The sequence below is a fragment of the Gobio gobio genome (genome assembly GCF_949357685.1).
Source record: "Gobio gobio genome assembly, chromosome: 3".
Taxonomy (NCBI): Eukaryota; Metazoa; Chordata; class Actinopteri; order Cypriniformes; family Gobionidae; genus Gobio; species Gobio gobio.
In genome coordinates, this window is record NC_137099.1 from 5,359,920 (window position 1) to 5,376,864 (window position 16,945).

The 16,945-nt window shown below is 30.5% G+C and overlaps 1 protein-coding gene across 5 annotated transcripts in view; it reads left to right on the forward strand.

Annotated features, from left to right (window-relative positions):
- The window catches only part of mbnl2 (muscleblind-like splicing regulator 2), a 127,644-nt gene extending 110,999 nt beyond the window's left edge, over window positions 1-16,645 (forward strand). For 2 of the 5 annotated variants that reach the window (XM_079812360.1, XM_079812362.1), the window contains 3 exons: window positions 246-340; window positions 5,496-5,615; window positions 11,806-16,645. In XM_079812360.1, the coding sequence (XP_079668486.1) occupies window positions 246-340; window positions 5,496-5,612 (212 nt within the window). In that variant the 3' untranslated portion in view covers window positions 5,613-5,615; window positions 11,806-16,645. The remainder of the gene's footprint in view (window positions 1-245; window positions 341-5,495; window positions 5,616-11,805) is intronic. The other 3 variants (XM_079812359.1, XM_079812361.1, XM_079812363.1) reach the window with 2 other exon arrangements.
- The last annotated feature ends 300 nt before the right edge of the window (window positions 16,646-16,945 follow it).

Here is a 16,945-nt window from a genome sequence, read left to right on the forward strand (position 1 = left end):
GATTGTAATCAGCCTTTTTCCTCTTTGTTTTTGTTTTATTTTTCCCATGCTTCTCTCGCTTTGCATCGTGATTGCATGCCATCTGCTGGTTTAACCTAACGATGGCTCGCTGCTCTGTAATATACACCATTGCTAAACAACAAAACCAAAAAACAAACTACAAAAACCCTACCAACCTGTTGCATTGGTTTCCATAATGCTCCACCTACCTGTTCATTGCTTCCATGGTTCCCTTCCTGAAAAAGTACCCATGATGTACAGTGCTACGCCTGCTACTGTCTCTGCAGCAACAACTCCTGCCACAAGTGTCCCCTACGCAACAACAGCACCAGCCAATCAGGTTTGCTCCTTTTAAAAGCTTTCTTTCATAAATCCCTGAGCTCTGAATAAGCACTTTGCCTCAAAATCTAATACATGCATTCGGACGGGATCGGTGCTTATTCAGAGCTCGCACATTGGCAAATAGTAGTTGTGTTGTGTTGCATTATTTTCTTGTTTTGTTCTGCATGTCCTTGCTTTATTTTGATGTTGAGATATCCTTCCTCATCTTGATGAAACACACACACACACACACACACCCCTCACAACACACAATCATTTCCACTTATTCTCCCGCTCTGGGTTGGGGATGGTGAGTTTTGCGCTAAAAATGACGATATCCGCTCGTTCTCATACGTTGTCCACATGGACAGAACCTCAAGAGGTCCGACTGCAATCGTGCTGTAATGCTATGAAAGATCTTTAATCAGTTCCCGTCATGCATACTCGGACCGCTCCCTGCTATTGTTCGCACAGGGGGTCACATAAGGAGACTTTGAGGGCTTTCCCACTTCCGCCGCTCTTAAACGGAGCCTTCCTGTCACCGAGCGGCTCTTCCTGTTGTTTTTCGCGGGGCCTGAATATTCTCAGGAACTGGGACGTTGAGGGTTATTTGTAGTCTTATCACGTGAAATTGAACCTGTTTCCTGAGGGTCTTTTGCCAGGCGGTTTAAGGCTCTCCAGCGCCACCTGGCAGGAGAATCAAGTACTGCACCTAAAAGATCATACAATATCTTTCATAACCCATTAGGATTTAGTGTAGAGCCACACTTTGGATAATGCAAGACAATTTAGACATTTTTCTGTGGCTTGGAAATGTACAGTATTGTTAAATTCATTATTAATAATAACAGTAATAACATTTTAAATTGATTTAATATTTATATTATAATAATAGCGATACTATTTTTATTTGTTTAATTAATTCATATTTATAAAATACTGTTATTAAACTTAAAAGTTATTACAATAAATATTATAATGTTAGTAGTAGTAGTTGTACATGTGAGAAAAACCAATATCATTATTAAAATAATTGTATAATCTTAGTTGTACATTTAAAAACAATGTCATTATTCAAATAAATATTATAATCTGAATAGTAGTGCATATAAATTTAGAACAATGTTATGTATTTTAAAATGTTGTTGTTGTTGTTATTATTATCAGTAATAATATTTTAAATTGATTTAATATTTATATTATAAGAATAGTGATACTATTTTTATTTGTTTAATTAATTCATACTTATAAAATAATTAATTAAAAAATACTGTTATTAAACTTAAATGTTATTACAATAAATATTTCAATGTTAGTAGTGGTAGTTGTACATTTAAAAACAATATCATTATTAAAATAAATATTATAAATTTAGTTGTACATTTAAAAACAATGGCATTATTAAAATAAATATTATAATCTGATTAGTAGTACGTATACATTTTAGAACAATGTTATCAATAAATTATTCAAATGTGTTTTAAAATGTTGTTGTTGTTATTATCATTATTAATTAATTAAATACTGTAAATGTCAAAACCCAAGAGAAAAAAAAGTGAAATACTAATAACAACAAAAATAATAACAGTATTAATAATTATAATATTAACAAGGATGTTAAAAATATAGTATTTATATTTAATTTATATTTAACTTATATAAGTATTTTAATGATTTGGTAATTATGTATTTGTATATATTATACATTTTTAAATATTATTTATTTTATTTCAAAATATTTCAGATTTTCTAATTATCTTGACTTATTTCCATGTCAAACATGAAAAATTTAAGAATTATTTATAAAATAATAGTAATAATAAATTATTTATAAATACTGTTATTAAATTTAGATATCATTACAATAAATATAAAATGTTAGTAGTAATAGTTGTACATTTTAAAAACTGTTTTTTTTATTATTAAATTATTAAATATTATTAAAATAAATATTATAATCTGAATAGTAGTACATATAAATTTAAAACAATGTTATTAATAAAATGTATTTTAAAATGTTGTTGTTATTATCATTATTAATGAATTAAATACTGTAAATGTCAAAAGAGAAATAAATGTGAAAAAATAAAACAGATACTAATAACAACAAAATAATAACAGTATTAATAATTATAATAATAACAAGGATGATAATAATAATTATATTAGTATTTGAATGATTTGGTAATTATATATTAGTATATATTATATATTAATTATTTTATTTCAAAATATTTCAGATTTCATTTTTTTAAATAATCTTGATTTTTATATTTTTATTAATATTTATAAAATAATAATTCATTAAAAAATACTGTTAAAACAGTGTTGTTATTAAATTATTAAATATTAATCAAATAAATATTAGAATCTCAGTAGTAATAGTTATACATTTAAAACAATGTTTTTATTAAATAGTATTAAAAAGTATTTGTAATGTCAAAATCCCAGAGAAATAAAAGTAAACGGAGATATTAATAATAACAACAACAGCAATAAAAATGATATTAATAATAATAATAATAATAATAGTATAATTTTTTATATTTTGATAATTATATAGTTGTACATATTGTATTATTATACATTTTATTTCAAAAGATTTCCGACTTATTTCCCTGTCAAACAGGATTTTGAAATGGATTTGATGACGTCGCCTGAAAATGAATGAAAGATTATGAGCACATTAGTGTTCTTCAGAATAACGTGCACCACTGATTTGTTCACTATAAGGCCGGAAATTTAAATCAAGACAATAAATAGCATGTTATGCTGGCTTGAAATGTGCAAAAGCGAAATGTGAATATTTCCGCTATGCATTTATCAGATGCTTCTCTCGGACTAAATGTCTTCAGACGGGGATGTTTGTTCTCAGCCGTGGTTTAATGCAGGATTTCAGAGCCTTTCTCTGGTGTGTGTGTGTGTGTGTTTGCGTCAGTCTCAGACCCAGACAGACAGAACCAGCAGCGGCCGCTGAGTCATCGCCACAAGCGCTAATCTCACACATGAGTTTAATTATGCAGCGCGAGAGCGCGCGCGCGCGCGCGCGCGCGCGAGAGAGAGAGAAAGAGAGAGAGAGGCATAAACAAATGCTTGACTGCAGCTTTGAGGTGACGACTTTAGCTTGAAGCAGATCACGTTATAATCTACTGAACTGAGGCTGTGTTCGGATGGCACACTAACTTACTGCCCAGTGCACACTAGTCTTTAACAATAGTGTCAAATAGTATACAATATGCAACAATGCTCCAGAGTAGTGCAGGGTGTGTTACCTTACAAATATATGTGCTAAACATTCGTTTGTATGTGAAAATGTCCAATTTTTCGACTCGATTCAACCCATAAAAATTCAGTTTGTTGGTGTAAAGTCAAGTTGATTCGCTGAAATTAATGTTTTTCTATTTAAAATAGTTTTTTTTAGTATTTTTGCTCTACACTATATTTCCACGGGTCTTAAAAGAAGTCTTAATTTGACCTTCCACAATTTAAAGGTGCAGTGTGTAATATTCATGAGGATCTATTGACAGAAGTGAAATATAATATACATAACTATGTTTTTTTGTGGTGTATAATGATCTGTTATTTTTTTATTACCTTAGATTGAGCCGTTTCTGTCTACACACACCACGGGTCCCATTACAGTGAAGTCGCCATTTTGTGCCGCCATGTTTCTACGGTGGCCTTAAACGGACAAACTTCTCTACAGAGCGCTAGTCACTCTCTGCTGTCTCAGACGATGACATTTTTGTCCTGTGTCGGCCACCGTAGCTTCTCTACGTGCTTTGAAAAGGAGGCGTGAGCGGTGTGTGATTGCAATTCGCAACCTCACCACTAGATGCCGCTAAAATGTACACACTGCACCTTTAAATGGCTTAAATTGGAGCAGAAACTAGTCTAAAAAAATAGTTTTTTAGACTAGTTAAAAAGCAAGTCAGTACACTTAAATCAAATCCCGATATCGACTAGTGTCTGTAAATATTAAAGCACATAAAGACTTTAAATATGAATCCTGCATGTTCTGTGTGATGAAACACGCGTGACGCTCGCTCTGCCGTCTCACTGTATGAGGACGTGAACGCATGAACTTCATCACTTCATCAGCATTTCCCGCTTCATTTGAGAAAATCCACCGGCATATCATAAACACAGAAACTCAAAGCTCTTCACGGCAACCCGTCAAAATAAAAGTTTGGTTCAACCTGAAGAAATTATGACAGAAATATATTACTGTTGTATAATGTAATAATAATATTAGCCCTAATAATACATCACTTTTTAAGTAATAATCACAATTTTTCTTCCATATTTTAATTTGAGCAGTAAAGCTGTTTGTCAGCAGTTCATTACATAAATTAAATTAATGTTTTGTGCCTCCATTTTTTTGCCAGAAAATTTCTGGCCAAAAATAAAAAAGAATTTCATATTTCATATAAATAAATAAAAATTGCAAAAAAATGTGTGTGTGTGTATATATATATATATATATATATATATATATATATATATATATATATAATTTTTTTTTTTTTTTTTTTTTTTTTTATTAATTAAACATGATTTTTGATTAATAAAATGTAATTTAACCATTAAAATGACCATTAAAATTAAATCCAGAATACTTAAAACAGAAAACACAGAATTTGGTAAAAATAAAACACAATTATTAAAAATTACATGTTACATAAAATTGTATTTTAATTAATTAGGCATGCCTTTTGATTATTACAATTTTATTTAACCATCCCAAAAAAACTAAAAAAAATGTAATTGTTGTTAAATTGTTTGAGTTTCATGATTTAATTAATTAGACATGCTTTTTGATTAATAAAATGTAATTTAACCATTAAAACAGAGTCAGAAACGGAATAAAAAAACGAAAAGAAAAAAAACCCACTGATTTCATAACACTAATCTTCAGCTGAACAATAACTCTGTTTTCTTTCTGGAGCTTGAAGCATTGAACTGTTTGCATCATGATTTCCCTGTGCCGCTGCTTTGAAATCTGTATTGTATAAAGCGCTGTATAAATGCAGATGATTGGTCGGAAACGTGCCGTAGAGATCATGTGCTACTAACCACAGTGTTTCCGGGGACGCAGCTAGTTTGTACTTAACCCTAACATGTATATGTGTACTTATAAAAGTGTTACATTAATAATTATTCCCCGCCTCCAGTTCACTCACGCCGAATTCTACACGCAGATGAAACGTCACATGGAGCGCGTTGCATTGTGGGAAAACATATCCCATGCGGTGTCCTCAGACCCATACATCAGGTTTCAGCAGATGTAGTAGGTAATGCGGGAATCCCATGCATACTATTCACAGTATACACACTGCATACTGCGGCTTCCGTCATCCGCTGCTCCCTGCATACAGGAGATATGCTAGAAAACATCAGTATGCTAGTATGCCATTCTGAACACAGCCTGAGATCACTCAGTGTTTAGTGGGACGTCCCATTGGGTCTGATGTGAAGAGTTCACGGCAGCTTCAGCTGTAGGGCGGCAGCGCCCCCTCCTGGACAGAGACTGACATTTATTTCATAACGCTCGTCTAAATGCAAAACTTTCATCTACTATCAACGCTTTACTTGCGTGCATTCAGCTTGTCTGCAATTATTTGATTTTAAAAATAATGTTTGTAAACATGTAGCTGCAAAAAATAATAATAATAAAGAGTTTTAGTGGCTTTTAGTTCCTGGCAGTAAAATTAATATTTTATATTTGAACATATATGCACATTTATTATTTTTTATTCACATTTATTATTTAATGTATATTTTATTTAAATCAAATTATATAATTAAAAAAAAAAAAACTTCACATATGCACATTTAAAATTTAAACATATATAAATTATTGAATGTATATTTTATTTAAATCAAATTTTATTATTTTTTAAAACTTCACATGCACATTTAATATTAAAAGATCCGTAGAATTAATACATTCTATAATGTATGTATTATTTTAATAAATTATATTTACATTAATAATATATTGACTTTAAAAAAAAAAAAAAAAAAATTGATATCATATTAATATTTTTTAAATCATTATTTTGATTTTTAAAAAGGATTAAATATAGTTAAAATATTTTAAAGAGTTATAGTGGCTTTTAGTTCCTGGCAGTACAATTATTATTTTATATTTTAACAGATATGCACATTTAAAATGTAAACATTTATATATTATTTAATGTATATTTTATTTAAATCAAATTACATATATTTGTTTTAACTTCAGATATACACATTTAAAATGTAAACATTTATATATTATTTAATGTATATTTTATTTAAATCAAATTATATAATTTTTTTTAAACTTCACATATGCACATTTTAATATTTAAAGATCTGTAGAATTAGTTTTGTTTTAATAAAGTATATTTACATTAATAATATATTGACTTATTTTAAAAATATGACATTTTTGATATCATATTAATATTTTTTTAATCATTATTTTGATTTAAAAAATGATTAAATATAGTTAAAATATTTTTAAAAATGGGGAAAAAATCAGATATGTACATTTAAAATGTAAATGTGTATAGAATCAAATATTTACATTCTATAATGTATGCATTATTTTAATCAAGTGTATTTACACTATTAATATAATGGTATTTTTATAATATTAAAAAATATATATTTTTTAAAGAAATCAGATTTGCACATTTAATATTTAAAGCTATAGAGTTCTATACTTGTATTAATTGATGTATATTAGCATTATTAATATAATGATATTTTAAAAATAAGTATTAAAATATATATTTAAAATATTACAAAACAATCCAGATATGCACATTTAAAATGTAAATGTGTATAGAATCTAATATTTTTATTCTATAATGTGTATTATTTTAAAAAAAAAAAGTATATTTACATTAATAATGTATTGACTCAAAAAAAAGTATTAATTATATTTTATATGAATTAAATATTAAATACATGTAAAATATTTAAAAAAGTGGGGGGGGGTGTAAGCTCTAGAATTCTATTATAATTCTATTATTATTTATGTTTATGTATTTATTGTAAGTTTACATTATTAATATAATGATATTTTAAATATATGTATTAACAATATTTATAAAATATATTTTTCAAATAAAAAACTTCAGATGTGCACATTATATACTATTATTTACATTCTAGAATTATGTATTATTTTAATAAAGTATATTTACATTATTAATATAATGGTATTTTAAATATATTTTTTAAATGCTCTAGAATTTATATGTATTATTTATGTAACGTATTTAATGTGTTTATTTACATTATTAATATAGGGATATTTTAAAAAAATAGGTATTAAAAATAAAAAACTTCAGATATGCACATTTAAAATGTAAAAGTCTATATAATAAGATTTGTGCATTCTATAATTATGTATTATTTTAATAAATTATATTTACATTATTAATATAATGGTATTTTTTTAAGTATTAAATATTTTTTTAAAATGAAAAAGAAAATCTAAAAAAATAGGTATTAAAAATAAAAAACTTCAGATATGCACATTTAAAATGTAAAAGTCTATATAATAAGATTTGTATATTCTATAATTATGTATTATTTTAATAAATTATATTTACATTATTAATATAATGGTATTTTTTTAAGTATTAAATATTTTTTAAAAATGAAAAAAAAATCTAAATATGCACATTTAAAATTTAGAGCTCTAGAATTCTATATTTATATTATTTTATGTAATGTATTTGTTTTTATTTTTGTAATGTATATACATTAATAGTGATATTTACTTACTGTTGATAAAAAAGTTATGTTAATGCTAACTATCAACTATCAAAACTAAAATATAACTGCATATATTTACATTATAATCTATTTATAATAGTAATATTATATGCTGTTGATAAGTTTATAAAGTATAATACCTAATATATATATATATTTGTCTATATATTTATAAATGATTAATCCTCGCTCCCTGTGTTTATCAATAGTAAGTAGTGTATGGAGTTTGGTCAGTGTGTCTAGCGTCTGTACTTCATAAAGCAGGACAGAAACATCTGGTCAAACTGTTGATGTGGTTTATTAATGCAGTAATAAATGACATGTTAGAGCTGCTTTACGTCACACACAACACGGAGTCGCTGCTCTTTGCATTGCCACTGTGTCATCGGGCTCTGTGTAGCTTCTTGCATGTGAATCCTCTCTGGCCTTGCTTTCCCATCATGTCTCCTCAGCGCTCAGGGTTCCTGATCTGTACTGTTTGCTACTTTAATACATTTCAAGATGTGTTTGAACCAGGCAGAAGATCAGCCGCGCGACCCACACACACATTATTGATTTGAGGTGTTTGGAACGGGTTTACGTTACTCTGGTGTTTACAACCACATGCAGAAGAACTGAAAACCTGCAGAAAAAGACTCTAATGAACCCGTGTTATGCAAGCGGATGAACGGGTTCTGACTGTATCCACAGACCTGGCTGTGTTCCACTCGCATACTAGCATACTCGTGCTGTTTCTGCCGTATGCATTGATCAGCCTGACACAGTTGACATTTTAACACAAAATTGCATTAAAATTATGTTTTTTGAAAGACATTGCTACTTTTATTCAGCAAGGATGCATCAAATTGATCAAAAGTGACAGTAAAGACATTTTTTCGTCATCAAATTAATTAATTCAATTCAATTATGTGCATCAAATTATGAAGCAGCACAACTTTTTTCAGTATTGATAATAATCATAAATGTTCATTAAGCATCAAATCCTCATATGAGAATGATTTGTGAAGGGTCATGTGACACTGAAGACTGGAGTAATGATGATAAATTCAGCTTTGAAGGTGTATAGAATCAAATATTTACATTTATATAATGTTTGTATTATTTTAATCAAATATATATTTATATTATTAGTACAATGGTATTTAAAATATTTTTAAGAAATGAAAAAAAAAATGGAAAAGCTTCAGAATTCTATATTTATGTATTTATGTAATGTATTTGTTTATATTTTCGTAAAAATACATTATTTTGTATATTTACATTATTATAGTGATATTTACTGTCGATAAAATATATATATTTATGATTATATAAATGCATATAGATAGCATTGCATATATTTAAATTATTTATTTAATCTCTTTGTAATGATTTTTAATATTATATGCTGTTTATAATTTACATATTTGTATATGCATGACAATATTACAATAACTAATATATAAAAATCAGCTAAACTTGATCATGTGGCACTGAAGTCTGGAGTAATGATGATAAATTCAGCTTTGATCACAGGAATAAATTACATTTTAACATACATTCACATAGAAAACAGCCGTTTTAAATATGTTATTTAAAAAAAAAAAGTATTAAAATATATATTTTTTACACTCTAAAAAATGCTGGGTTAAAAACAACCCAAGTTGGGTTGAAAATGGACTAACCCTGCAATTGGGTCGTTTTAACCCAGCAGTTGGGTTAAATGTTTGCTTAAACTGCATTTTTAACCCAGCATTTTTTTGAGTGTAAAAATCAGATATGCACATTTTAAAATTTAAATCTCTAGATTTCTATATTTATATTACTTATGTAATATATTTAATGTGTATTTACATTAGTAATATAATTATATATATTTTTAATTATTTAAATATATTTTAAATATTTAAAAAAAAAATTAAAGCTCTAGAATTCGATATATTATGTAATTTATTTAATGTATATTTACATTATTAATTTAATTATATTTTAAAAATAAATATTTAAAAAAACTTCAAATATGCACATTTAAAATGTATAGGTGTATAGAATCAAATATTTACATTTATATAATGTTTGTATTATTTTAATCAAATATACATTAATATTATTAGTACAATGGTATTTAAAATATTTCTATTTTATAAATATTTTTAAATAAATATTAAAAAAAAACTTCAAATATGCACATTTAAAATGTATAGGTGTATAGAATCAAATATTTACATTTATATAATGTTTGTATTATTTTAATCAAATATACATTAATATTATTAGTACAATGGTATTTAAAATATTTCTATTTTATAAATATTTTTAAATAAATATTAAAAAAAAACTTCAAATATGCACATTTAAAATGTATAGGTGTATAGAATCAAATATTTACATTTATATAATGTTTGTATTATTTTAATCAAATATACATTAATATTATTAGTACAATGGTATTTAAAATATTTCTATTTTATAAATATTTTTAAATAAATATTAAAAAAAAACTTCAAATATGCACATTTAAAATGTATAGGTGTATAGAATCAAATATTTACATTTATATAATGTTTGTATTATTTTAATCAAATATACATTAATATTATTAGTACAATGGTATTTAAAATATTTCTATTTTATAAATATTTTTAAATAAATATTAAAAAAAAACTTCAAATATGCACATTTAAAATGTATAGGTGTATAGAATCAAATATTTACATTTATATAATGTTTGTATTATTTTAATCAAATATACATTAATATTATTAGTACAATGTATTTAAAATATTTCTATTTTATAAATATTTTTAAATAAATATTAAAAAAAAACTTCAAATATGCACATTTAAAATGTATAGGTGTATAGAATCAAATATTTACATTTATATAATGTTTGTATTATTTTAATCAAATATACATTAATATTATTAGTACAATGTATTTAAAATATTTCTATTTTATAAATATTTTTATATTTATTTATATATATTTATATTTTTAAGAAATGAAAAAACTTTACGAAAAAATGTAAAGTTTCAGAATTCTATATATATATATTTTTTTTTTTATGTAATGTATTTGTTTATATTTTCATAAAAATGCATTATTTTGTATATGTACATTAATATAGTGAAAAAAATATATATTTATGATTATATAAATTCATATAGATATAATTGCATATATTTACATGATTTATTTAATGTCTTTGTAATGATTTTTTTATATTATATGCTGTTTATAATTTACATATTTGTATATACATGACAATATTACAATAACTAATAAATACATTTAAATGTGACACTGAAGACTGGAGTAATGATGATAAATTCAGCTTTGATCACAGGATATAAATTACATTTTAATATATATTCACGTAGAAAACAGCTATTTTACATTGTAATAATATTTCCCTATTTTTACTGTACTTTTGATCAAATAAATGCAGCTTTGGCGAGCAGAAGAGACTCTTTCAAACATGCAAATGAGACCAAGTCCTTTGCATTTGCTGCTTTTTGCGCCTGAGAAGACTAAACACTAGCCGATCTTTTGTAGGAAGTGTTTTTGAGTCGCATACGCTCAGTAAATGGCATGCACACCCATCGGCATCATCTGTATCGACACGGACACATTCAGACGTCACTATAAGTCAGAGCACTTGAGATGGATCATGATGCCTGTCCTAACGCCCGGATGCTGTTGTGTGTTTGTCTCCCTCTGTCTGCACAGATCATCTTGAAGTAAACCACCGGAGAGGAACGGGGTGTCAGGAAGCTGCTTTGAGAAACCCAAAAACATCCCCGTGTAAATACGACCTGCCCTCCCCGATAGAACTACAGCAACCTGCATGATAAAGCGTAAACACGTTAGCAAGCCACTACACACACACACACACACACACCTGTTATGCTCAGAAACCGGTTTCTAACTTCAAAACAATATACGAATATATATATAAATATATATATATATAATTATATATATGTCAATGTACAGCACGTTTCATCTGAATGATCGCTCACCCGTCAGATAATGTGTATTTTTCTCTCCCATGGTTGTTTTAAATGAAAAACAAATGCACAATGTTCACCCTGAGCGCACACACACACACACACACACACACACACTCGGTTTGCACTGTCAGAAATAGTGCTTAATAATAAGTGCTTGATTGTCTTGAACGGGAGGACGTCTCCTGAAGAGTATGTCTTAACATCCCCATGAAACCCTCCGGATAGGGGATTTTTTTATTATTATTTCTTGTTTTAACACCGAATGTCACATGGCGGACAAAAAAGAAGATTGTCTACTGGTCAGAATGCGCCTCCCTCCCCGGTTTCTCCTTCTTGGACTTGAGCCGCTCCGTCTTTCGGAAACGATTCGTTCTTCATCCCCAACGGCCAAAGAAAGGTTTGCTCTGACGCAGTAGAGAATGTGGCGAACCACGTGCCATGCAACCACCTTTCCGTCTCTGCTAAAGGACTGTGTTTTGCTCCTTCCTTTTTTTGTTTTTAAGAGGACGGTGAATGATTTCGACGTGTCATCAGGGAGTCGACTCCGGCTTCTATCCCGTGCCAAGGGCTTACATTAAAACTGGAGAGCTGCTGTAAACAAACTCACACACACGAGACGGATTTCTCCAGTTTGTCTGGGGTCGTTGTCCCAATCACACGGTGCCCAGCGAACGGAAAACACGCGAGGAGAGGGCGAAACGTTGCAGTAGACGATCTCTGCGCTCTCGCAAATAATCCTGTTTTATTTGATAAACAGTTAGAAGTGCCTAAGAAATCTATTTTACACGGCGAGCATCTTGAGAAGGTGACTTTATGTGGTGGTGAAAACACTCAAGCGACGCTCCCGAAATCATCTCGGCCAATTCGGATGAAAGAAACGAGACGAGAAACATGCATTTCATACCCATCACGGTCTGTCTCATTACACGACACATGGTGCGAGACTGAGTAGGTGGAATGTGGATTTTTTTTGTTGACATGGGAAATGTAAAGGACGAGCTAAATGTCTGTAACACGTGACGTTTGAGTTTGGTGAACGATTGTCATAGCGGTTTTGTTGTCGAGTCGGGACTGTCCGGTCTGTCGTTTTCTTACTAAACGGCATTGTTTTCATTTCAATGGTGTTTTTGTTTTTGTTTTCTTACCTGGAATACAGTTAAACAGTGCTCAAAAGTTTACACACCCCTTGCAGAATCGGTGAATAACCTGAACAAAATAAGAAACTAAGCTTAATTTATTCAAATGACCCTGTGCAAAAGTTTACACACCCTTAAATCTTAATACTGCGTGTCGTTCTTCGGTTTTCCAGTATTTGAACTCTCTCCAGCAGGGACTCAATGATTTTGAGATCCATCTTTTCACACTGAGGACGATTGAGGGACTCAAACACAACTATTAAAAAAGGTTGAAACATTCACTGATGCTCCAGAAGGAAACACGACGCATTAAGAGCCGGGGGGTGAAAACTTTTGGAATTTGAAGATCAAGGTAAATTGCGCTTAAAGGGATAGTTCTACCGTTTACTCACCCTCAAATTAACACAAAGAATTGGAAGAATGTTGGTAACCAAACAGATCTCGCTACCATAGTCGCGGGAAAAATTTGTGTTTACAAACATTGTTCCAAATATCTTCCTTTGTGTTCAGCAGAACAGACGTTTATACAGGTTTGGAACAATTTTTGGGTGAACTATCCCTTTAAATGTGTCTTCTGGGAAACATGATAGTATCTTCTGTTGCTTCTGAAGTGCAGAACTAAATGAAAAAATGTTATATTTTATGAAAAATTTGGATATCGTCCTGTGCAAAAGTTTTCACCCCCCTGGCTCTTAATGCGGAGCATCAGTGAATGTTTCAACCTTTTTTTAATAGTTGTGTTTGAGTCTCTCAATCATCAAGGTAAATTCTTCTAGCACTTACTAAACCTCAAATTAACACAAAGGAAGAATGTTGGTAACCAAACAGAACTAAATGTAAAAAGAAGAAACTCTTGTGCATCCTGTGCAAAAGTTTCCACCCCCCGACTCTTAATGCGTCGTGTTTCCTTCTGAAGCATCAGTGAATGTCTGAACCTTTTTTTAATAGTTGTGTTTGAGTCTCTCAATCGTCCTCAGTGTGAAAAGATGGATCTCAAAATAATACAGTCCCTGCTGGAGAGAGTTCAATAACGGAAAAGATGCTGGAAACCTGAAGAATTTGAGGATTTTTCTGAAGAACGTTGGGCAGTTAATGCGAGGGACTCAGGAACACCATCACAAAACACACACAGCCGTGGATCATCCAGGGAACGACACACACTCACACACTCACACACCTGTGGATCATCCAGGGAACGACACACACACAGAGCCGTGGATCATCCAGGGAACGACACACACACACAGCCGTGGATCATCCAGGGAACGACACACACACACAGCCGTGGATCATCCAGGGAACGACACACACACACAGCCGTGGATCATCCAGGGAACGACACACACACACACACACACACACACACACACACAGCCGTGGATCATCCAGGGAACGACACACACACACACAGCCGTGGATCATCCAGGGAACGACACACACACACACACACACACAGCCGTGGATCATCCAGGGAACGACACAGTATTAAGAATCAAGGGTTCATAAACTTTTGCACAGGGTCTTTTTTTGTCTATATTTAAATGTAAAATATCTTATTCAGGACAGTACTAAATCAAAAATAACTTCTTATTTTGTTCAGATTATTGACCGATTGTGCAGCTTGTGAGCGTGATTTAGTGCACACGGCCTGATCTGTGATGGGCGACGCGTGTGTTTGTGCATCGATGTGAGTGTGTGCATGCCTGCGTTAATCATCCAATCAGAAACATCATGTGTTTTCATGGTGCTCAGTTAACACAGACAATCCACAGAGAGGCGTTTGGTTTCGCAGGAATATGGCACTGGTCTTTTTTTTTTTTTTTTTCTGTTAGTTTGTCCAAAAGTTACAGTTTTAATGTAATTTTTGAAGTGGAAAGTGATTTTAAATATATTTTATTGTCATTCATTTTGTTTTGTTAAATACTAGAACACGGAACAATGGTGTAACCTATTTTAAAAAAAAAAAATGAATGTAATTTATTAAGCCGGGCTTGGCTACGCGCGCGCTCGTCCTTTTAAAGCGGCCTCGGCCAATCAGGAGCCGCTTCTAGATCTGGCGTCTGGACGTCGCGCCGCAGCGCAAGCCAGGCTGTAGAACTGCTTGTGTTATGTAAAAAAAAAAAAATATGTTTATTGTATAGGTAATGTTTTACCAAAAAAAAAAATCTAAAATAGAAAAAAAAAAGTAAAAAAAAAAACAAATTCTCAGTAGTATGATAGTTATTTCATAATAATATTAAGTTGTTGCTGTGGCAACCTAAAGTTGCGAATACTAAATTTTGGTATTTTTGTAAATGATGTACTTGTTTTCTTTCGTTTCATTTTCTTTTAGAGCACTGCAAAACGTTAGATTGTAAAGCAGATATCGGAGCATTTATGTGGAGATTATATTACCAGGAGATTTTTCCGGTAGCATTTAACGGCGTGTAACGTTTAAGATAGTAGTAAACACTCACCGGTTACAATAGTGTGACGTAACTTAAGAAGCGACTCTAGCGTTCCCCCGTTTTCTTTTTTAATTGACAAAGGATCTCAAGTATACTTTTTCTATTATTTATGCGAGTTGTCCTGGTTTGTTCAACGGCGTAACGATTGCACTTTGGTTTCCTGTGACTGTGGGATGTTCATTTCAAACGGATGCGCGGGGAATATGGGACGGCGACCGGATCGTTTTATCGCTTTAGTTCAAAACCAGAGGACGAAATATTCCGTAAGCATCTTTGCATGGTATTTTATGTCGAAATTAAGGAGTTCTTTTCCATTTAATCTGAGAAAATAAACAGAAATATATTGAATGTTTCTATCTACACTATAGAGAAAAAAAATCTGCACATGTGTTACGAGAGGAACGGTTGATTTCTTATCGACTGATGGGGACAAAAGCACTTTGGGATCAGTTGATATACTGAGCAGACACAGCGTATCCAAACACTTTGCCTTACCTTTAGTCCATTGTTTTTAAGCTTTTGTGTTTCAGAGCTATTAATATGTACTAGGGTGTCAACAGGTCTCACCTCCATCTATATATGAATATACTATACCTATAACTAAGACATGTAAGAGTTTATTATTATTATTATTATTATTCTGATTATTTTCGGAGCATCGTCACCGAGAGGCCAAAAGGTGTTGATGTCTTTCCGATTGCCCTGCTCCTCAGTGGGATTGTGGGTATTTCTTTACGCTGTGCTGCTTGACTTCCATCAGTGATGCAGTAGCCCGTCGACACGGTCGCAGAGATACAGTTATGAACCAAGCCCTCTTTGGATGATATTAGTTTTCATGTAACCATTTTAAATGTTTTATTTGTGCATATATATATTATGTGCTATTTTATGTCATATAGTCAAAATGTTTTTGGTTCCAGAAAAATAGTGTAAAATCTATTGAGACAAAACGAATAAAGAAAGAGAAAAAGGACGGATGTGTGCTTTTATTGTTCTTGTCCGTGATAATTAATGTGTGCGTTGCAAAATATGAGTGTTTTTTGTCCTTTTGCAGGATGAACATCTTTAAGATGCGTTTACTTGAGATGCACAATAGTCCCTCAAGCACAATAACATTTCATGCATAACCTTCAGAATATCTCACTCTGTCGACCTCTTGTGGGAAACAATTATAATATGAGATGATATTTCATGACTCCTGCCACTAGACGGCCTTATAGCTCTATGGAGCGAATGAGCTGCTCCGCTGGGTCCTAAAGTCAGTATGCATTCA